The 23,298-nt window shown below is 39.6% G+C and overlaps 3 protein-coding genes across 6 annotated transcripts; 2 read left to right on the top strand and 1 right to left on the bottom strand.

Moving 5' to 3' along the window:
• Positions 1–556: 556 nt before the first annotated feature.
• LOC116250986 (probable glycosyltransferase At5g25310) lies at positions 557–4,055 on the top strand. Its single transcript, XM_031625015.2, has 4 exons — positions 557–1,043; positions 1,346–1,512; positions 2,116–2,467; positions 3,112–4,055. Exons 1-4 carry the CDS (start codon positions 819–821, stop codon positions 3,784–3,786), a joined length of 1,419 nt encoding a protein of 472 aa, XP_031480875.1. The 5' UTR covers positions 557–818; the 3' UTR covers positions 3,787–4,055.
• Positions 4,056–5,552: 1,497 nt separating this feature from the next.
• Positions 5,553–14,326, top strand: LOC116250242 (nonsense-mediated mRNA decay factor SMG7). The gene is made up of 8 exons (XM_031623803.2): positions 5,553–5,712; positions 6,697–6,827; positions 8,824–9,423; positions 9,546–9,668; positions 11,255–11,487; positions 11,582–13,479; positions 13,552–13,728; positions 13,814–14,326. Exons 2-6 carry the CDS (start codon positions 6,756–6,758, stop codon positions 13,446–13,448), a joined length of 2,895 nt encoding a protein of 964 aa, XP_031479663.1. The 5' UTR covers positions 5,553–5,712; positions 6,697–6,755; the 3' UTR covers positions 13,449–13,479; positions 13,552–13,728; positions 13,814–14,326.
• A 346-nt stretch (positions 14,327–14,672) lies between these two features.
• LOC116250517 (formamidopyrimidine-DNA glycosylase) lies at positions 14,673–22,452 on the bottom strand. Of its 4 annotated transcripts, none has more exons than XM_031624192.2 (10): positions 22,135–22,452; positions 19,193–19,244; positions 18,074–18,131; positions 17,643–17,711; positions 17,395–17,523; positions 16,826–16,876; positions 16,036–16,113; positions 15,827–15,926; positions 15,442–15,476; positions 14,673–15,374 (listed from the first exon to the last, which is right to left on the bottom strand). In XM_031624192.2, the coding sequence occupies exons 1-10, from the start codon at positions 22,361–22,363 to the stop codon at positions 15,057–15,059; spliced, it is 1,119 nt and encodes a 372-aa protein (XP_031480052.1). In that variant the 5' UTR covers positions 22,364–22,452; the 3' UTR covers positions 14,673–15,056. The 4 variants fall into 4 exon arrangements, with proteins under 4 accessions (XP_031480052.1, XP_031480050.1, XP_031480053.1 ...); XM_031624190.2 differs by lacking the exon at positions 15,827–15,926 and adding an exon at positions 15,679–15,781; XM_031624193.2 differs by having other exon boundaries at positions 17,398–17,523.
• Positions 22,453–23,298: the final 846 nt, after the last annotated feature.

The following is a 23,298-nucleotide window of genomic DNA, read 5'->3' as shown; positions in this document are numbered from 1 at the left end:
GCTTGGATCTGAACTGCGTCCGACCCGGTTAAAGGAAAAGCGAGTAAATAAATAAATAAAATAAATTTGTACTTGTGGATCCTGAGGGTTCGGGGTGGGTTGGTGGAAAAAAGGGCAAAACAATGAAGAAAAAAGCGGCCACCCTAAGTTGTTGCCGGCAGGTGAAGAAATTTAAATTGTAAAATTATTAAATTACCCTTCCGCTTGAGGATACCCTCAGTTGATTTTTTCTATTTTCAAATATTTTTTTCAACATGGTGACAAATTTCTTTCTGGGAAAAACTGATTATTTGTATTAGAAAAATAAAAAGTAAGGAGTGATATTAAACAAAAAAAAATGCGAAAAAAGAATATTAGGAGAACCAGAAAAAAAAAAGAGGCATTTGTAGCGGTTTGACCATAAGCTTTTGAGAAGGGTAACTTTGTCATTTCGTTTGCTTTCCATTTACGTTGCCGCGAACTCCTCCGTCCTTTAAACGCCGTCGTCTTCGTCCCTCTCGATCTCCATTCGTTCTCTCTCTCTCTCTCTCTCTCTCTCTCTCTCTCTCTCTCTCTCTCTAGAAATCAGATGTAAATGATTCTTTCTTTTTTCCCGCTGATCATTATGTGAAAGGTTTGGATTTCCACCGCCGGAATTTAAAGTCGGAAAAAGGGATGAATCGATCTTTTCCCGTGGGAGGGTTCGAACCTCCACCTCGCCGAAGCAAGGAATATAGTTAAAGCCATTGCTGCATAGCCTTTCTGTGCGGAGAATAAGAGAGCGAAAGGCAATTTTGAGGAAGACTCTTTCATTGAGAAAGTTTGGACAACTGGATACAATGTCGACGTCGGTTTTTATCTCTCTTCCTTTCTTCTTATTCTTGTCCTTGTTCTTCTTGGCGAGCTTCCTCTCGTCTGGAAGCTTCCCCGCCATGGCCCCGCGCCGGAGCTCGTCCAAACTCGGGTTGAAGACGGCGATGACGAGCTTGCGCGAGGTCGTGGCCATCGCTTCCACGAACTCGTCGCCTGAGATCGACGATCGGCTCAGCTTCCCGGCCGTCTTCGTAAGATCATTCCACCCCCCCCCCCTCTCTCTCTCTCTCTTGATCGATCGATTCATTCGGATAACTCTGTTCAAATTTTTCCGACTGATTATTTTCATTCTTGTCGAAATCATTCAGTTGTTGTTCCAAATTTTAGTTTCAACTTTTCCTGAATTTTTTGCTTTCTTTTTCATATTTCCCGCGTAAAAGTCCACCGTCATGTTCAGCTTCCCGGTTCGGTTCCAGACATTTCTCTTTAACTTTTTACTCCATTGTTGTTGGAAATCTGCCAATCAACGACGTTAACAAGTATCGGTTCACAGAAACGGCCGGCCCGAGTCAGTAAGCGGCAACGGTTAGAAGCTGGTTTGGCGAGAGCCCGCGCAGCGATACTAAGAGCCGGATCGGGCCCTGAATCATTGCAAAACCTGAAGGACTCGGATTTCTCGCTGAGTCCCGAGATATATCGGAACCCTGCAGGATTCCTCCGGTGAGCCCCGTGCTTTTCATTTTCTTTTTTCGATCTTGAGCTTTCTCTCTTGGAAACAGCAAATGACAGAAATCTGTGCAATAATATGGACAATGAAAGCAAATCTCGCGATATTTTAGATGGTCATTTGAAAAAAGGTTAATGTAGAAGCATAAATTCCTAGCGGAGTAAATGCCCAAAAGCGCATAAATTAAAAATGGTGAAATAAATATGACTTAAAAAATAAACCAAAAAGTAAAATCAGACCATAATCGTTAGAGAGGGTTCATATTATAATAATTGAATATTCAATGCAATATATAGATTGGTCCATATACATCAATCAATATTTGTTTTAACAAGCCTGCACCGAATGATATATATCAAAGGAGGGAGTGAGTTACGTCTGAGGAGGGATATTTGGTTAAATTAGATTAGATTTTTTTTTTTTGTTCAATAGTTGATATTGTCTCCCCGGAAGTATCAATTACATGATTACTCTCAACATTGGTTGATTCTGGTTTTCTTAACAGTTCATTTAACAAAAGAAGAATAAAAAAGAGAGGCCAAAATTAAGCTGATCACTTTGTGCTCAAGAACTTATACATGGTTGATTGGGAGCAGGAGCTACGAGGAGATGGAGAAACGGTTCAAGGTGTTCGTCTACGAGGAAGGAGAGCCCCCGCTTGCCCACCACGGCCCCTGCAAGAACATCTACGCCATTGAGGGGCGGTTCATCGACGAGCTGGAGCTCGGCGGCTCCCCTTTCCTCACCAGGGACCCGAACCAAGCCCACGTCTTCTTCCTCCCCTTCAGCGTCACCATGATGGTCTCCTTCCTCTACAGGCCCCTCACCTACGACCTCTCCCCTCTCCTCAGCTACGTCGCCGACTACGTCCAGGTCGTCTCCACCAAGCATCCCTTCTGGAACGCCAGCGGCGGCGCCGATCACTTCATGCTCTCCTGCCATGACTGGGTACGTGTCACTCCAACTCAGGTTCCGACCAATCGCTTCAAGGATTAGTTTCCGTTTCTTTAATGCTTCTCATTTCATACACAGTAAAGGTAATTCGTGACATTGGGATCTTAGTTCGAGGGACAGTATCAATAAATAAATATATGAATCGTAGGTATTTTGAGAACTATCAAGTTAATACCTTTGCTGTTTCTCAAAGTCGTGAATCTCAAGTCAAATGAAGATGTTCATTGCAGATTTAAGATAAATTGATTGCAAATTTATGCTGTTGTTCGTTTATTTTTTTATAAAAGAGCCAGATCCTTGTTAGAAATCAAGGATCTAAAATTTTGAATTTTGATGATGAGGTATCATGCCGTTTCGAATCTTGGAATTAAAATAATCAAACAACCCAAGGTGAATTACTGTTTATTTTTTATTCGGCTTCATGTATACAGACACAGCAATCTTTAAGATAAACACCAAACAATGAGTTGCATGCTAATTAAGAAACTAAAAGCAGAACAACAATGACGTCCATGCTGATGATCGTTGATTTTTTATTTCAAAGAATTTATGTCATCCTAGACGTGCAAGTTGGTAGATCATATGATTCGCCCCATTATGCAACGTAGTTCATTTGATAATGTATGCATCCCATTCAGGGGCCACACGTAACCCGAGCCCACCCACTTCTCTACAATTCTTCAATTCGAGTCCTCTGCAACGCCAACACATCCGAGGGGTTCGACCCGAGAAAGGACGTGAGTCTGCCGGAGATCAATGTCCGGACCGGCCGCCACTCTCCCAAGCCCCATGCAAGCAGTCTGCCGGAGTCGTCGGCACCTCGGCCCGTTCTTGCCTTCTTTGCCGGCGGAGTCCACGGGCCCATCCGGCCACTCCTCCTCCACCATTGGCAGAACCGCGGCGATCCGGAGGTTCGGGTGTACGAGTACCTGCCGTACGGACTGGACTACCAGCAGATGATGCAGAGGTCTAAGTTCTGCCTGTGCCCGAGCGGCTACGAGGTGGCGAGCCCGAGGGTGGTCGAGGCGATCCACGCCGGGTGCGTGCCGGTGCTCGTCTCCGACCACTACGTTCCGCCGTTCAGCGACGTTCTGCGGTGGGAGGCCTTCTCGGTGCGGGTGGAGGTGGCGCAGATACCGGACGTCAAGACGGTGCTCCGGTCCATACCGGAGGACGAGTACCGGAGGCTGAGGGACGGTGTGCGGGCCGTGCGCAGGCACTTCGCGCTCAACCAACCGGCCAAGCGGCTCGACGTGTTCCACATGGTGCTGCACTCGGTGTGGCTCAGGCGACTCAATATAAGGCTCGGATGACTCGCCGCCTTCTATTTGACCTTCGTCTCTCTTGATAAATATTGTATTTTTGTTTCGGGTTTTGCAGATCCAGTCCAAACCTGTATCTGATATTAACTTTTGGATTTGGATCTGAATTTGGAAATTAAGTATTGAACTTCAGTACAAGTTTCCAACATCTATATGCTCGTCCATGGATGGATGAGATTTCTTGATACGGAAGACAATCTGAATGAACTTCTTAGCTGAGTATGAATTTATCCTTTTGATATTATATCCAAATGCAATTTGAAGTCTGGAAGCAAGAAATCGACCGGGACCATCACCTGGGTTACCCCTGCTACATGCTCAGCATTAAGTATGTTATAATATCTAGTAGGGCCCGTTTGATGACTAGATATTTCATGTAGTCATGTGAATAAAATTCAAATTTTTGAAATTTTTTTTTGTCCATCAAACTTGAAGTGAAAAAAGTGATCGTTGGGTTGGTTTTTCCAAAATTTGTCTACATGGATAAAAAAAGATTGAGAATGAAAAAGGTTACTTTGGATTTTCAAGCCATGCTTAATCCTATTATTTTGTTTTTTCTTCTTTAATTGTTAAATGAAAAATTTATTTCATTTAACATAGACGTAAGTACAACAAACAAAAAAAGTTTTGGATTTTGTTTTTATTTCTTTAATTCATGAAAAACTCCATATTTTCAATGCATCAAACGGTCCAGTCATAATCAATCACAAAAGACATATTAAAAAACACAAAAAAATAAGTCAACCAAATAAACGGTAAAAAACAAATGACAAACAAAAAGAAACACATTTTTTAATATTTTTCTCCCTTTTTCGATTTACGCGTTTCCACGTTTTGTTTATGTCATCTTGCTTCTTTTCATTTTCATTTTTTTTTTGTTACGTATCTGATTGCTTTTTTACATTGTCTTATTAGTTTCTTATTTATTTTAATTTTTTCTAAATTTTAATATTCATTGTATTTTTAAGAATTTTACTATATTTTTATTGTTTTTTCCAAACCGAGAAAAACATCACCACTTAAAACGTCAAAACTATATTTGTAACTATGATATCTATATGATTATTGAGGAGATTCAACTTTTCACCCCCAAACCATTAGACGGACCACATTGAAATCCATAAAGAAAATGAATCCAAATCCAAATGGAACAGACACCAGTCTCGGTTTTCTTTTTTGTCACTTTTTTTCTAACATTTATTTATTCTTTCGTTATTTTTTCACAGCGTAATATTCATAAAAAAATAAATAAACCCATGTAAGGCAACTCATTATCACATTATTTTTAGGGAATCTCAAATTCATACATCCACTCTCAATATAGATCTCAAATCTATACTTTAATATAAAAAAACATGGATTTGAAACTCGCGGATTTTCATATCACTCTGGATCTCAAAGCGCGACGATAAAGTCGGCTATCTTTCGAGAATGAATGCCGTGAAATCGAACGTTTTCCGGGGCAAATGGATAGGATTCAACCCAAAACCTTCCAACCCACGATCCGGATCCAGTGGAAAGAGATAGTTCATGTCCGGATCGGTATCGTTATTTCCGATCCGAATTATCTTGGCGCGGGGCCGGGGGGGACACAGTAGGCCATTTATGCAAATGATAAGGACTTTCAGAGGAAATCTCGGTATTGACGGAAGCATGGCATGACACGCAGCTATGGCCTATATGAGGAAGGCAGGGCGAAGGAATAAATAAAGATAAATTTTTATTGGAAATATAAAAGGTAGGATGAGGTTCCGATTTTCCGATTTATTACTTCGTTCTCCCTCTTTCTCTTTTTCTCTCCTTTGACGTGAAGCGAACAAAGAGGCGAGAGCACCTCTTCTCTCTCGGGGTCTCCGGCTGAGACTATCCTCTGCGAGTCTCCATCTCTCCCTCTCCACCTTCTACGCGTTTTCTCAGGTATCGGACCCTAGCCCTCTCTGATTTGTGGATCGGTCTCTCTGATTGTTCGATCGGTTGTTGGATTTGATGTTCCTTTGCGCGTTCCGGTTTCGTTTTGGACGATCTGTTATATTTAAGACGTTTTTGCTCTCGTTGCTGTTTATCGCGGTCATTGGATGGCGTTTTGGTTTGTCCTTTTGCCGATTGTTGTTGATTCTGGTTTTTTTCTGAAGATTAGGGTTCGTTTTGGTGGATCTAGGGCTTCGTGGGGGGTTGGGGAGGGGGGGTGAGCGGGGTCTGTTGTTTTGGGTTTAGGTTCACGGATGCATGGTGATTTTGTTGTATGGTGGGGATTGGATGGGGTGTGCTTTGTATATTTATGTTTTTTTCTTATGGCTTTTTGTTTTGTTGGTAGTTTTAGCAGATCGGTGTGGTTAGGGTTTACATATGGTGGGCGGTGAATTCTTGCCGTAGAGACCATAATTAGAAGTATGATGGCAATCGGTTGCCTCGCTTTTTTTTCTACCAGTGCGTTGTTTTACCGACTTAGATTTGGGGTGCTTTCCTTCTGTAAGCTCAATTGTCGGCCTTTCGCATGTATGTAGTATTCTTTTTGGTATACGGCTTTGTTGCTATTTTCATGTGCATTTTGATCCAAAGATGGCTTTTTTCGACATCTCATGTTTTTCTGTATTCCGGGGCTACGTTCCTGCTCTGATATGCCATCTTGTTTAGATAGGATCCAGTGCATTCTTTTTGTTTTTATTTCCTCCGAACGTCATATATCGTGTTTTTTTCCTAAGCTCTTGATCCTGTTGCCGATCAACATACTATCTTCCTCCTTTTATTTATTAATTTCCTGGGATAGTAAGGGAGCCTGTTGGTGGTGTCTCGATCGTCTTTCCTGCCGAACCGTTTTCATGGCAATTCTTGTCCTTAAGTTGTTGCTTAAGTTCGTTGCTAAGTCAGTTCACATGTGTATCTAACATGGAAAATTTGCAGACATGTGCAGCAGTCTAAATGACCAATACTGAACTGAAGTTAATCGGAACACTTGATGGATGATGACTGTCCCAATGGATAATGCTTCTGCCATCACGCCAGCTGATCTTGCTCAACGCCTTTATGACAAGGTTTGTTTGTCTTGTCTTTCTTCAGGAGAAATAAATTCTTATCTTATTACAATATCATATTGGGGTCTGTTACCATAATTTCTGCTTTCTAATGTCTTTCGGCCAAGGCTTCTACCCAATATAGTGCCTATTGTCTTATCATTCTTACACTTTCTTCCACTTCACGTGGACTTTTTGTTCTGTTGCTTCGATCTCCTCTTAAAGTGAAGGTCTATTTGTCTTTTTACTTTTTATGATTCTTATTGGAGCAATCTTTGTTTACCTGATACGATGTTTGTTGCATCTTTTATATGCGTTTGGTTCTTTTTCATCTACTTTCTGCCTCTGTAAGACCTCATTTTTGACCGGTTGATTTGTCATATGCTTGTAATTTTTGGTCGTCTGAATGTAGAGTAAGGTGAAAAAGAAAAGCCTAGGTCTCATCCTATGAAAGAATTGGTAATAGGTGTGCATTTTTTTATAAATATGTGCGCCAGTGGAGATTGTGGGTGTGTCAATTGTTGGTGGGTGATTGCAATCTTCTGGGTCAGGAGTTTCAATTTTTCCCCTTTTGGAATACTTGCTGTATGAAAGCTTCAATTCAATCATATTTTTCTTTTCATGTCTGTGGTTCCTTTGAGGGAATACTTGCTGTATGAAAGCTTCAATTCAATCATATTTTTCTTTTCATGTCTGTGGTTTCTGTTAGGAAGTTCGTGGCTGTTTAGATTGCGGTTCTATTTGAGCATCTGAATGTGCATCAACTTTGATTGAACTACAGTCAGGGAGCAGAATTATGTGTCTTTTGTTAATTCTTTGTGTTGGGAGCCCACAACAAATGTCAAAATGTTTTCTTTTACCTCCCTCCCTTCCTCCCCCTCACCTAAGGAGTAAAAGAAAAGATAGTTACATAAATGTGTCACCTGCATGATTTTTTTAAGGTATGAATGGCTTCAAAGCCCAGGCATGAGTCCCTCCCTTGTCTGTTCGTGAAAGAGTGGTCTCTTTCTTGATGTGTAACTTTTTACAGTGAAGTTTTTCTTGTAATATGATAAAGATGCCTTTTTTTTTAAATGTGGGATGATTCCAAAGTAATTTTCTTTGATAATGTCGGAGATGTCCTTTGTTGGAGGTTGGATATATTATAGTTTTGTTTTTCTCTTTTATCATGATTGTTTGTAAGAGTAACGGGATATGATTTAGAGCACCTAGTTTCCAAATTATTGCTGATTATTATGATGGAATCCTACGTGATTCCACCAGCTGAACTTTTCATGTTTGGGCTCTTGCTCTTCTTGCCAACAAATAGCTTAGAAACATAGGAAGTGTGATCCAGAAGGGTTGGTTAAACATAGTGTGATGACTGATGATTTAAGATCATGCTTGAGGAAGAAAGAGCAATCATCTTGATTCTAGAGTTATACTTTGAGAACTTTATTGCCTCATTGGTTAGTGTACAAGGTCTCTATATTTCTGATGGCAAAAATGCTCATGTTTTAGCTAGGAGCAATTTTTTTGAATGGAAATGTAGTGGATCTGTACATGAAATTCTTTCCTGTTCTGGTTCTTCACCTCCACCTCTTTCATCAGTGACCCTTTCATGGTAGCGTCAGGGTTTAGGATTTCCCAGGTCCTGCAATTTGACTTTTAGTCTGTGATATCTGGGGGATTGAGCAAAGTTGGTGGTCATTTCCTCACTTGACGTTCTTAATTTGGGAAGACAATTCACAAGGGACTTTGCTAGATTTCTTTTCCCCCTAGCCCTTGACGTGCTCTGATTCCATGGCCTGTATGCATGTGCTTTATCCTCAAATTTTTGTAGCATAGAATTGCAGCTCGTTGGTCAATGTTTGGAGGAACTCCAATTTACACGTTTAGAAAGTCTGCTAAAGGAGGGTTTCTTTATTTCCCTTGTCTTTTTCATGTAAAAATAGAACAAGTTACATTGCTGATGCTACTTCCCCCTCCTCCCCCTTTGATTCTTCTCCATGTTCTTAACTTCTCTTTTTCATTTCAGAATGTCGAGTTGGGAAAGAAATTTAAGAAGTCAGTCAACTCAAAAATCCCATCAGACCCTATTAGATGGAGACAGATGCGCCAGAACTATGAAGCAATAATCCTTGCAGATAGTGATTTTTCTGAATCCCATGAAATAGAACACTTATTGTGGCAGTTGCACTATAGATGCATTGAGGAGTTTCGAGCTCGCTTGCGCAGCAGTTCAACTACTGCAACTGCTGTTCAGGCACAAGGAGGAGGTGAAGCTTATGTTCGACGTGAATCAAGAAATGAAATTCATTCCTTTTTCAAGAGCTTTCTTACTGAGGCCACTGGCTTTTATCATGATCTTATTCTCAAGATCAAGTCAAAACATGGCTTGCCATTGGATCATTTATCTGATGGCATTGACAATGAAATGAAAGATGAGAAGACATCCACTGACAAGAAGAAAAGTTTCATGTCCTGTCACCGATGCCTTATATACTTAGGTGATCTTGCTCGATATACAGAACTTTATGGAGAAGGAGAATTAAGTAACCGAAACTATGCTGTTGCATCAAGTTATTACACACAAGCTGCATCAATGTGGCCTAGCAGTGGCAACCCTCATCATCAGGTTTTCATTTCATTTGTGTTTGATTGCTTGTCTATACATGGATATTCAGCACATGCATGTACTTGTCTGCTTATCTTTTTGGGCATAGTTTATGATTACCTCATATGGTTACTTTGATTCAGCTTGCTATATTGGCTTCGTATTTGGGAGAAGATTTGATGATAGTATACAGGTACTTCCGAAGTCTGGCAGTTCAAAGCCCTTGCTCAACAGCAAGAGATAACCTCATTATTTTATTTGAGAAGGTATTACCTACAAGGCATCTGGTTATCTTTCCTTTTTGTTTAGTCATTTTAAATAGAGTCTGATAATTGGATTGTTTTATTTTAGTTACACTTTCACGTTCAGCAAATTGCATCTATTGATGCTAGAAAACTGATGATAAAATTAATGTATAAACAATATGCTGAAGTTAGACATACTAGTATTCATATTTTCCCATTGTAAAAAATGAACATAGCACATTTTTGAAGAATATCCAATCTTTGGTCCGAAGTAATTGAGAACGTTGATCTTAAAAATTGAATGTTTGGTATCCTGCTGTTATACCATTTTCATAGCATTACTCTAGTCCTATATAGTTTTATGTGCATGTTCCTCATGCTGTTGATTTTGTAAAAATTTCATTATTTTACTTATTATGTTGTAATCTCCCACAGAAATATAATTAAATGGTTAAAATCATTTGTATGCTATGACATGGTGTTTGAAAATAACATTTCATTCTTTTGCTGCTAATGCAGTTTTGAACATAATAAGCTTGAGTTCCTTCCCTATTGATGGGCTGCTGCTTTTCATATCTTTCACTTTTCCTTTGGATTGGCATTTGGTACTTGAATCTGTAATTATGAATTTCCGATAAAACCAAAAAATTTGTGAATTGCTGACATTAAGAACAAGTGGTGGCCTCTGCCGTCTAGTAGGACACATTCTTGTGATTTTATGTTTTCCAGTTTCTTTGAATTTTAGATGAGTTTTAGCTGTTTTCTTGATCTCTCCTGGGAAACAGATTCTGCTAGCAAATTTATTTTGTGCTTGTATAGTAAAGCGCTATAAGTGTTTCACAATGGGACAAGAAGACAGATGTACTACTATCATCAACCTGCGTTGAATTTCTTGTTGTTTACTTTCAAAGAAAGAGGTGCTTTGAACATCTGACCAACTTCATGTGTTCTTGATGTTTGAACTGTCATTATGAATTTCATTGACAAATTCACACAGCTTGCTTCACAGTTGCCAGTGACATTAGGCTGCTTTCTTGCAGTATTTTCTTAAGGGCTCTCATTTGTGCAGTTTTGATGCATTAAAGTTTCCATTTTGAATAAATAAAGCAGTTCTGCTATTTTACCAAATTTGCCCCACATTTTCCACATTTTTAAAGAAGGTGATGACCCATTCTCTTTTTCCATTTTACTTTCTTTTAACTGTTTACTTGCTTCTGCTGCATGGCAAAGTTGGAGGATATAACTGGAAAATAATCTCAAGTTCCACAAGCTGGTTGGTATCTTGCATTGTATTTGTCGTCCCTTTGCTGGTGGCCTGCTAACGTTCTCTTCGTCACCGTAATTTTGTTGGGTATTCCTAAGGCACTGAACTAAGGTTGCAGACAAGGTGATTTGGGTCGGCAAAGCTGATCAAATAGTAGTTTTGGGGAAAAAAAAGTAGATTCTCACATGTAGATAGAACTGCCAACCTTCATCGCGAATGGTTAATAACTTAATGATTGTTTAAGTTTTGACCGTTTGCTGAATATCTCTTCCTCTGATTTAAACTTTTCGTACAGCCTTATACTGTACCTTCAATCTCAGTAAGTTTTATATCCTGTTCACAGAATCGTCAAAGTTACACTCAGCTTCTCTCATATGCCAAGTCGTCTTCAATCAAGATGCCCAATGCTAGAATTTCTGGGAAAGGAAGAGGTAGAGGGGAAACACGGCTTTTGGCTCGAGATCATAAGAAGGAAGTTCTCAATTACAAGGAAAAAGCAATTGGGAATTCAAATACATACAAAAACTTCTGCATCCGGTTTGTGAGACTCAATGGGATTCTCTTTACACGTACTAGGTATTACTGCTCGTGTTCTTCTCTACTTGTTTTGCCATTTTGTTTTGCTCTGAAATTATTGTTTTAGTCTGTAACACATTTCTATTTTTCCCAGTCTTGAAACATTTGCAGAAGTTTTTGCATCAGTAATCAATGATCTGCACACACTGCTGTCATCTGGACCTGAAGAAGAACTTAGCTTTGGTGCAGATATTGCTGAGAATGCTCTTGTGATTGTTCGACTTATTGCTATTCTCATCTTTACTGTTCACAATGTGAATAAAGATATTGAGGGACAATCATACGCAGAAATCTTGCAACGCTCTGTTCTGCTCCAGAATGCATTTGTCGCGGCATTTGAGTTTGTTGGTCACATTTTGAAGAGATGTCTAGAGTTAAAAGATGTCTCTTCTAGCTATCTTTTGCCTTCTGTTTTGGTCTTCATTGAATGGCTGGCATGTCATTCAGATATTGCTGGTAGCATCGATGCTGAGGAAAAACAGGTTGCTGCGAGATCCTTTTTCTGGAGGGAGTGTATTTCCTTCTTGAACAAGCTTATAGAGAATGGGCTGGTCTCTGTGGATGGTGGTGATAGTGATGCCTGTTTTTATGATACAAGCGTGTATGATGAAAACGAGCCTGGTGGTCGTGTGGCATTATCTGAAGATTTTGAACTTAGAGGATTTCTACCTCTTCAACCTGCACATCTCATATTAGATTTCTCAAAGAAGCATAGTGCTGGCATTGATAAGGCAAAAGTTGCCCGTGTTCAGAGGATCTTTGCTGCCGGTAGAGCTCTTATGGGAGTGGCTCAAATTGATCAGCAAGGTGCTTATTTTGATGACAAGCTGAAGAAGTTTGTTATAGGGGCTGAAGCCCAGATCTCTGAAGAAGTGGCTCCTACCTTCCCAGATACATCCAAACCTGCTGCTAATATGGAGTCATTGGTGGATGATGTCAAGGGCTTGCAAGCTTCTATATCTAATTGTCAGCTGCTTGGTGAAGTAGAGGAAGAAGACGAGGTAATTGTTTTCAAGCCCACAGTAGCTGAAAAACGAGCTGATATGAATTCCCTGAAGTCTGTTATCGATAATCATTTGTCTGCTGAGATTCTTTTGAAGGGTGGGTTAGGAACAAATGTTCCTGTCCAGACTTCTTTGGTGCAGCCAACATATAATGTTGATGCAAGGCCTCCCTCAGCATCTATGGGTTTCATTGAAGGCCAAGTGCAACCATCCAATTCCACTGCATGGCTTCTTGAACCACAGCTGTCTGCAGTTAACAGGATGACTGACTTTATGGTCGCTGGAAATGGATTTTCAGATGATCTGGGGGTTTCACATCCCATGTCGTTTGCCCCTTCCTTATCAGGGAATTTAGGCAACGCAGCCCTTCCAACCCAGTCTTGTAATCAGCTTAAAGTTGTGGAATCTATGATACCGTCAAAGTTAGATACCATCATGCCTGCGGTGAAGAACTCCATTAGTTTTTCCTCTCATACACCAAGCCTTCCAACAATATCCAAGAAAAATCCTGTTGGCCGACCTGTTCGACACATGGGGCCACCACCAGGGTTTGGTCCTGTGCCACCCAAGCCGCAAGATGAAGCCAAGATTGAAATATCTGGGGGCGATGAACATCCTTTGTTGGATGATTATACCTGGCTTGATGGCTACGGACTGCCCTCAGCGAATGCAAATGAACTTAGTGGTGGACTGCCACAAACCAGTAATGCTTTCTCTGCAGATAGAAGTAACTGGAATGCCATCAACGGTTTTCCTTTCCCTGGCAAGCAGCTTCCTGGTACGCAGGTTGAGATGGGAAACCTAATGAAGCAGCATCCTGTTCAACTTCTTGAGCAGCTGAAGCTCTTACATGGACAGCAACCGCAGCAGAATGTCCTGATGGGCAGCAATGTGCCTGCGCCACTTCAGGAGCAGCACAAGGGACAGTCGCTGTGGTCGGGACAGTATCTTGTGTGAAATTTATTCACAAATAATTGAGGTTTATGCGGTATGTCTTTGCTGTTTTATCTTTGCTCTGCCGATTTTGTTGGGATGACTAATCATTTGCTTGACCAACCAGGTCTCCAAATCTATTCCAACTCTCTTGCTAGAAGATTCTCTGTCGTGGAGGTTGGCATGCAGCCTAGTGTTTCCGAAGCTGACCTCCAGTGTTTTGTGGCCATTGTCAATGTTTTATACTCTTCTAATGGAGCACTGTTGGTCTTGCAAGAGAACTATGTGCGCTTGCCTTTGAAAGGTAAGGTGTGACCCTTATAAGACCTGCAAAAATGTTCTTTTTTATATTAGGTCTGACGCTTCCTTGTTTTCCCCCCCTTGGTCAGGATGTGGCCGCGTCACTGGTTGAAGTTGGGAAAAGCTGAGCAAACTTGGGAGCTGAACGAGATCTTGAACGTAACAGAAGACCTGGTAGTATACCTAACAGGTGGTTGGCGCGTTGAACAATCACGAGTAATATGAATCGTGAAGGTGAACTAAACAAAAGGGTTGGGCTTTAGGGTTCTGGGAATTAACTAGACCTGGATTGTGCTGAAAGCGGTTTAGGGGTCTTCGGCAGTTGCAGCAGCTAAGGGTTCTATGGGAAGCCGATTTGACACCTGATACAACAGTGGAGGTGGATGCAGAATGGTGGTCCTGCTGGATTTCTGTTGGCTTCAGCTGCAAATGTGAACTTGGTGATGTGTTAGGAACTATAGGTGTGTGAAGTTGGGAACTCTCTCGGTGGTTTTGAAGTTATGTTGTTGCGTTATGGAGTATTATGTCGACGCTAGTTACAGCGTTTAAAACGTTCCAAAGATTCTGTGGCTTTAAATAAGGGGTACCATTTTATTGTTTAATGTTTTTTATCAACTCTTCCCGTAATAGTCCGTTAAAATGGTGGCATTCTGGCTCTTCAATTGGTGGCCATCGACTGTTGTGGGCTTGGCGCCATGCGACCAGCTTTGCATGGTTGCTCACGGTTGCGTCTGATTCGGTTTCATTTGCTGCTTGTTTTCTAACATCGGCAGGGGCTTTTAGTATTTGAAAGCTCTATGGAGACGCTCGATCATTGTTGGCATCCGAATGTTCTTGTCTTAATTGTTTTCCTAATTAATCCCCGGAATTGCACAAAACATGGTTGCCAGTCTTCATAGAACAAGAAGCCGAAACCATCTCTTACGTGCTGTATTTTTCTCTTCGTCATTGATATGCCAATCCTTAATGATGCCATTGCCTCAATGAACAGGTATCTTCCCTCCGGGGGGTGGAAGACGTTGCATGAAGCTTGTTACTGAAACAAGTCTATTAGTATATCAACAAATTTCTAGGGTCTGTCGAGGTTTAGCGATCTTCTCGACAGCAGAACCCATTAAACCATAATATCTCGGCGTCTTTCATCCGGCTCCGTCTATGGTTGGGTGCATTTTATAGATGGCGTCGCATCAAGGCTTTCAATTCAAAGACAGACAATATTTACATCATTTAGCGTGTCGCGATTTGATACAATCGCCACCTGTGAAAGCCTCACAAAATGGAGCACCCCCACTTTCCAAATTAGCCAAAAAGGATTTGCACGGACAATCGCATCTATTTCTTTTTCGACTTCTTCTGCACCTTCTTTCTGGTCTTCACAACCTTTGCTGCCTTTTTTGAGACGACTTGTTTTCCTTTTCCAGTTTGAGCGCCCTTCTTTTGCTGGCCTTCCTTATCATCAGCAGCACTCGTCCTCTTCTTTCTTTTAGCGAGAGAGCCTGAAGCTTCCTCATTTTCGGCCTGCCTTTCTGTTTTATTACTGCGCTTTACGTTCTCTTCGCTGCTGGACTTGGCCTCCCTTCTGCTTCTACCTTTTACAGTTTCAGACGATGCCCCTGTCAGCTTCTGAAGTTCAGGCACAAATGCTGTAGTCTGGAAGATGGTAACCAAATCAATAGGAGCCTACTCGTTAAGCAACCTAGCTTAAAATGAAACATACCCTGCCCCCAACAGTGATGAACTCAATTCTTTTTCCTGCACCATGTGAAGACTCCAGTGATCACGGTTCACAGAAGGCATGTTGGAGTATGACTTTAAAATAACTGAATATGCATGAGTACTACGAAAGTAAAAAATTAACACCAAAATAAGTAAATTTTTTCCAAATCAAACTTTTCCACAAATTTTTTGGGGTTAGTAATTTTGGAGTAGTTCTCCAGAAAGTAAAGGGGCCAACCATCGACATAAGCCTTGCCAGGCTTCTTTTCCCGGAAGTGGAAGATCCAATTACTAGGAAACTGATTACTATCGGCTCCAACAGCCAATGCTTTTTCAATCACCTGTGAAATCAATCAATAACATTGTGAGATTCTCAACTATCTCACCGTTGATATTTCCAGTCTTCTTTCCCCATCGAAACTGGAATATCCATTTGGTTGGAAAATGACTGCAATCAGCATTGACCTGAACTGCAAACTGTATTACCTACAAGAGCATTTTTGGTGTTCTCTATCTTCATATGTCAGGTACTTGTGTCAAGCAAGAAGTTTCATGCACTAAAAGGTAATTTATTTTGATAGGTTATTCTTTCTACCTCTTTAATGCTGTTATGCAATTGCTCACAATCCTGTCTGGACAAGCTTGAAGCAGTTCGCAGTGGATGAATCCTTGCCTGGTCACAACAAAATGCATGTCTTATATCACAGGCCTATGCATGACTATAAACCATTAAAATAATTGATTAGTGACTCAAATTAAACATGTTGAACCTATAGCATCCAAATGAGATAATACATCCAGGACCTATGTGGGCCAAGGGACAATCTCAGGCAGACAGTTTCTATGGGGCATAGGCCTCCCAAAAGGTAACACTCCCAAAAGGTAACAGAGGCATGACGGTTTCCACAGAACAGACAGAGAGGCCCTAGCATGCAAAGCGCAGAAGGTTCCCTTCTCAACATAAGTATGAACACAGAAACTGACAACAACATGCAGGTGGCAGCTGTTCAGTAGTAGCCTATTTGTGCAGAACAAACTTTTTTAGTATTATATATGAGCATTGTAGTTTATATTTTATAATAATATGAACGTGGAACCAAAGGTTCATTAAGTCCTCCACACACACTTGATTTTAGCCAAAAGATCAAGAAAGCCATGTTCATTTAAGTCCTCTCAGTACTTAATTTTTGCTTTAAGATCATGTGACCACTTTTTCCATCCAAAATTGTTCAGACCATTACAGAATTATGAACTAATACATGAAGAAAGGAAAAAAGGAAAAGGAGCTGCTTTAGGGTGTCAAGCAAGAAAACCAGAAAGAAGGTCCTGTCAAAAGCTGATGATGCAGACGACAATAACATAAAATAGTAAGCAAGCATGGTGACCTGGTAAAGCACTTCATCAGCTACCCAATTGCCAATACCTGCAATATATGCCTGCAAAATGGAAAATGCAAGACTTGGGCTAAATTAGGAAATAAAGGTCTAAATTTTTCATACTCATCTACCTTGACATAGATCTGGTTATTCTATCCTTGCAACCAAACAGATAAGCATGCTAAGCAACATATTATGAGTAAGCAGAAACTGCAGAACAACATTGTTCAGTCGTATCCATCTTTAGGGGCTAAGCCAATTCCATTTATCATCAAAATGCTTCATCAAACAATAGCATATTTAAAGAACCCCAGGTTCCTCTTGAGAGCATTTCATCAACAAATCTTGCCAACAATCGGTTCAAATATGCTATAAATTTGAAGGCAATTATTTCTTGTAAAGCATGCTTCCCTTGCAAATTCATGGTGTGTCAAGAGCTAACATCTGAGTGGTCTCCCTGAAGATTACATAACCAATGGACTTATTTTAAAAGCATATGGAATTACTTTCACCCTTGAACAAGCAAATAAGTTCAAAAAATGTCTTAAAACATGTTCAGCAAATGCACTGCAATTGACAACCTGATCTAATAGTAGAGCTTTAATAGCAATTTTTTTCTTGCTCAAGGAGTCTGCAAATTCGTCTGCTGACATGGGCTCCAACAAAGCATCAGGACCTAGCTCAGAAATAGGAGGAACCGACGCTGGCTGCACAATCAGAAATCATTAAGTATCAACTATAAGGACAATGACAAACTTATTACTTGCACTTGAACACAGAAGACTGAATAACAAGCCCGCAGCAAAATGTGGAGAAGAGCCAATACATCCTGCAGCAATCTAACTTTGGCAAAGCGCCTCTTATCTGTGAATGAAAACTCTAAACCATCATCCAACTGCATCAAACAAAATAAGAAGGTTACATGGAAAGCAAAAATAGCAAAAAAGGAAGTAAAGGAATGAAGCAATCTAAATTTTCTATTAGATGCCCAACAATTACTTTAATAAAATTTGCATTGTCTGTCGGTTGCATACCTTAGCTTGTCCTTTTGTAAATACGAATACGTAAACATGGTTCTAAATTTCAATGACAAACAATAAGACTTGCATTTTAAGCTGCCATCTAAGTCAATCAGTGACAAATAATGCAACAACAGCATAAAAAAAGTGGACATATGATCCAGGTAAGATTGGCTATGCCATTACCTGGAGATATTAGGAAGTATACACACTAGAAGGATAGAAACACCAAACTTACTTCTATAAATAGTTTTGAGTATTTGGATGGCCACTCATCAGCATCATTCACTGCAGATCTGTAACACTAATAAGTGTCAAATCATCAAATATATACTAACCATATGGGCCAAACAACAGGATAACATTTTCACTTGATCCCCCCACCATAAAAACAATGAAACATGGGTGCACCGTGCATCTGAAAAGGCCACTTACTTTTTTGGGTATATTTTAGTATTTCTATCTTTAGCAAATATTTTAGTATTTTTGCTCAATAATGTATTTTTTTTAATATAAGAAATGAATTTATGTGTTTATTTAGCTTAAATGTTATTGTTATACATATAAGTATACATATAAATATATATGTATGGCCGTGTCCCCATATAAATATATATGTATGGCCGTGTCCCCATATAAATATATATGAATGGCCGTGTCCCCATACCCAAGTTTTTGAAAATTACTCCGCACCATGCCCACACCCATGTAAATATAAATTTCTACTTGGTCTCCTTTGCAAAAACAAGTGAAGCCCACGTGTAAGTCCATATGTGTGCCTTTGCATGAGTATAAACTATAAACATATATATGTGTAGGTCTCTTTTTTTTTTCTTTTTACATGCTATGTGAATCACAAAGAAAATATCTCTGAATGGTTTGCGTTTGTCCTTCCCAGGAATGGAAGGTCAAATCTCATCTATCCAATTCCTGACTCTTCTGAAAAAAAAAATTGTTGATATCTAATTTGTGCAAGCACTGCCAGGCTTGAGTAACCTACAAATGAGTTCAAACTTCAAATGCAGGCCTAATCTCACACGTGCCTGCAAATTGACTAGCATACAAAAATCATTGCATCAAAAGGGTATTCATACAGTGCAGTCACAAGCAACACCTTGGGACTGAAGCATATGAAAATGCATTGTCTCCACTTAGGCACCGATATGTCTAGATTCAAGATGCATTATGTATTTAGAGTCTTAGACACCTACGTTTTTAAGGGCCCTAAAATGAACAAATGGAGGATGACCATTGACCACACTCAAACTGATACAAGCAAGACTTGTTTAGTTCGAAAAATAACCAACAAAAACACATGGAAAAATGGAAATAAGAAAAATGAAATGTGAACATATACCTTTTATATTTTGTCACGGGAACCCCCTTAATATAGATAGCACCCGACATGCCTATAGTGTTCCAGAAACCAAAGAACAGAACCTTCCATCACTATAAAGAACTTATGGTTATGACTGAAAATAATCAACAATGACAAACAAATGAAGGTATACAAGGCTAAAGCCGGTAAGAAAATGTAATTTATGCAACACTTTCTGCACTTCCTAGTGGAGCCTTCAGATTCTGGGTGAGGCCTGTAGGATTTCACATTGGAGACAGAATTTAAGCCCAAAACACGCAATCTGAACATAGATTTTCAAGGGTCCACGCCGAAAATACACTCTTGTATAAGCTTTCAATTTGAATATAGTTCAAAGAAAAACAACAAAAAAGAAACACTTGTACATTCTGAAATATTTGTTGCTGCCATGTTCATAGTTCATACCTAAGCAACAGCAGTAGGCCAAGAGGTTCGGTCAAATTTTATTACATAATAAATTAATAAAAACCTGCAGTTGTTATCACATTTTCATAGCACTATCGTTGAGATAAGGCGTTTCGTGTTTAACAGCAGCTAAAATTTTAGATTCTAACAACACTTCTAATCGTTACTTATACATCTATTTGAAAATTTAGATATAAGTCACTATGAATTGCAATTTTTCAAGCAAGACTTGCAAAATTTCCTGTTCATTGTCTAAGGCAATGTCACCAAGTCCAAGGTTAAATACATAAAGTAGCATAAAAAAAAGCAAGTTCAAGCTTTTTAGTATTAAAAATCACAAAAATAAAAACATCATAAAAATATGTAACAGGAAAAATAATAGCACAAGCACGAAAAAACATGAATTTCATAAATATTAAAAATAATACTAACAGTAGTAACAAGTGTATCCTACCTACGACACAATTGCTTTTCTCAGAAACAGTTAAAATTGACCACTTTTAGAGACTCTCAATACTTAAATATGTATCAAATTAATAACCTTTTGTAGAGTATGACCACAAAGTAACAGTTGGAGCCTTCAAAGTTAAAACAAGGTAATGGTCATAAAACTTAAACTTCTTTTAGACAACAAACATAGGTTCTTATATGAAAATCATGACCAATCCAACTTTTTGGCATGAAATCAGGCCTAAAATTTAACTTTTTACTTTACTGCATAAAAATGCCTTGCATGACAAATTGAATAGTCAGCCTTAAGATGTGTACATGACTTTAAGTTCAAAATGAAAGTTACACCCCATATCATGCCATACACACACAATAATGAGCTATAACAGTTGCACTTACACTCCGAAAACTAATTTCAAGGATGCATAGTGTCATTTTTATACATATTTGTGTAATATCATATGATGCACCATGTTACATACAATATTGCCATAAAGCATTCTCGCCTTATTTTGTGCATTACTGCATTTACTGATAAAGCAATGTCATGTTAATGAGAGAAAAAGTATCACTGTCCTCTGGGTTTTCCCTTTAGCTATGTGCATGCCAACATTGTCCTTTTAGCTAATGATCATGATATTTTTACTTTCAAGTTTCAAGGGTCACCATCTATTATCGTAACAAAGCTCATAATCATAGTTTTTACTATTTTATATGCTTTGATTTTTTGTAACTCTGAGTTCCCATGAAAAACAAAATTTTGTCTGTAAATACCTGAGAAAGATATTGGTGACCATGCTGTTTGTCTTGCTGAACTTCCACCAAAACGTTTATATGATTTTGTCATTATATGGCAGACATTCTTGGTGGTGTTTTGGGAATAGCAAAGACTAACCTAGTTAACCACGAAGCTGCCCTGGGAAGGGGTGCTAGCCTCAGGGCTTTAACCCACCAAGTGAACAATAAAGTCTCGTGGTTTCCTCGTGTAATAAACAAGGAGAAAAAAACATAAACCTGTAAAGTCAAAACTGCTGTCGGAAACTACTCGGTTGATCAGGATTTATCTCGGTTTTCAAATGATTATTGGTTGGATGATGGTCATCTTCTCGTGGCTGATTAGTTTATAATTTATACAAATTACTTATGACCATTTCCAAATATAAATTTTAATAACAAACCACGCTGCATGACTGAAGATCCAGCCACAGCCAGCTGCATCATCTTTTAGCTTAGCACCTGAGTTATCGATAACTAACGGTATGATGCAACTTTAGTTCAGATATTTAACCTCCTACCACCGTTTGAGCCTTTTACTACCTCAACAGTTTCTGTTTCAGACCGTCATTTACCTTCACAATATATGTTCTTTCCATATTCCTTTTGTCCATTTTTTACTTTGAGCTTCTCCTTTCTATGATATTCTCGCCTTGTGCTTCCTCCAAATGACAACATTGTATGGCTTTTCTTTGTCAATAAAGCAAAACTAATCAACGAAATCCGGTTTTAACGATCAATCGGGGCTAAGCATGAACTCGTATGTCTGTCGTCCATCAGTTTTAGCCAGTGCCAGAATTACTCGAGATAGCACTCTGTGCTGGGATTTTGGCAAAACTTGGAAGAGTATGCTTGAAAAGCACAGCAAATCGGATACCAAAGTGATTCGAGCTCTTTCACCGACTAGTTCAATTCGTATTTCTAATCATATAACATTGCGATCCAAATGAAAAGCATACTCAAAATTGATCATTCGACTCCCAAATAGGGAACGAGACATATAATCTTCGGATACTACTGGTGGAATCGATCCTATAGTTCTGATTCAATGCCCTTTCATCCACTGACGCAGAAACAAACGCAGAGTAGATTCTACAGAAGTAACCAATCCCACATAAACCCCTCATCCTGAGAGAAACTGCAACGTTTATCACGTCTGTGCAAGAAAATCGAAAGCAAATAGCATGCATTTGCATGTAGAGATGAAATATGTGCAGCCGAATCTGGTAACTTCCCACATCCATGACTAAAAACGGATATGAAAGCGGCAAGGCGGGATTTATTTAGTATACCGAACTGGAAGGAAGGAAAAGGCGGGGAATCGAGTTCGAGCCACATGTTCTTGCCCTTGCGGTGCGCAGCGATTATCGTCCTTCCAACGAGCGATTTCTCGAATTCGGCGGGAGAGACGCCATCGACGACCTTGGAGTCGTCGGCGACGACGGCGCGGACGATCCTCTTACCACAGCAGAGGTCTTGGACCGCCCTCCTCGCCGCTTCCACCTCCGGCAACTCCGGCATTCTCGAGACCTAAGGGTTCTGCTGCTGCAAGAGAGAGGGATGCAACCTAGGCGCGCAAATGAGCGCGAAAATTCTCTCTACCTATTGCCGCGCACGCCTAGAACGCCTTGTGGGAGGGTAAATATCTGCGATATTTATATCGACATTTAATTTCCCGTTACGATACAACGCAACTTTTACCAGGAAAACCTATTTTGGTGACGCTTGGAACACACCTTTTAGAAACGTGGTTTGTTCAGGCGTAAAATTAACAACTTAATGAAATTATAGTTTCGAATTTAGATATAATTTTGAAAGGTTTTTTATGTAAGCTAAATGAAAACTTTTTAAATTTACATATAATTTTCTCTTTTTTCAATTTGAGGGGGCCCTGGCCCCCCTTAACTCTCCCTCGTGAAACCATGTTTTGGAATACATTAATTTTTTTAAGTGGTTTCCAACTTTCTAATAACTTGTTTTGGTGCTTGTGACATTGTATTGTGTGGTATGTCATGAACTCGTTTTTTATAACGAAAAAGAGGCAGGTTTTTTAGGGCTCTTCGTTAAGAACAAATCTTTTAAATTTGAGAAACTCATTCTCTATGTTATCGAGACAAACCTAAAACTAGGGTTGGTTTGTCTAAAGAGGGGGACTATGTATGTTATTCAGACAAACCTAAAACTAGGGTTTGTCGAAAAAGAGGGACCATGTTATGGAGAAGTATAAAAGTAGCCTTCCCATGAGATCCTACGGTTTACTTTCATCATCAAATTGCACAAGTAAATTAATCAAGATAACAAACTATCCAACCGTGTAATGCCCACTCAAACATAATTTCGAGCATGCTTTCAAAGATTAAACCATAAACTTTACATTCTTTTGAATTTTAAATGGGACCTTACGTAGTCCGACATTTTTTTATATTTTCAAGGCCTTTTAGAAAAGAAATTAAAGT

This window comes from Nymphaea colorata, chromosome 3 (genome assembly GCF_008831285.2).
Source record: "Nymphaea colorata isolate Beijing-Zhang1983 chromosome 3, ASM883128v2, whole genome shotgun sequence".
Taxonomy (NCBI): Eukaryota; Viridiplantae; Streptophyta; class Magnoliopsida; order Nymphaeales; family Nymphaeaceae; genus Nymphaea; species Nymphaea colorata.
Note: the sequence above shows the minus strand (reverse complement) of the source record. Positions and strands in the feature narration are given on the sequence as shown.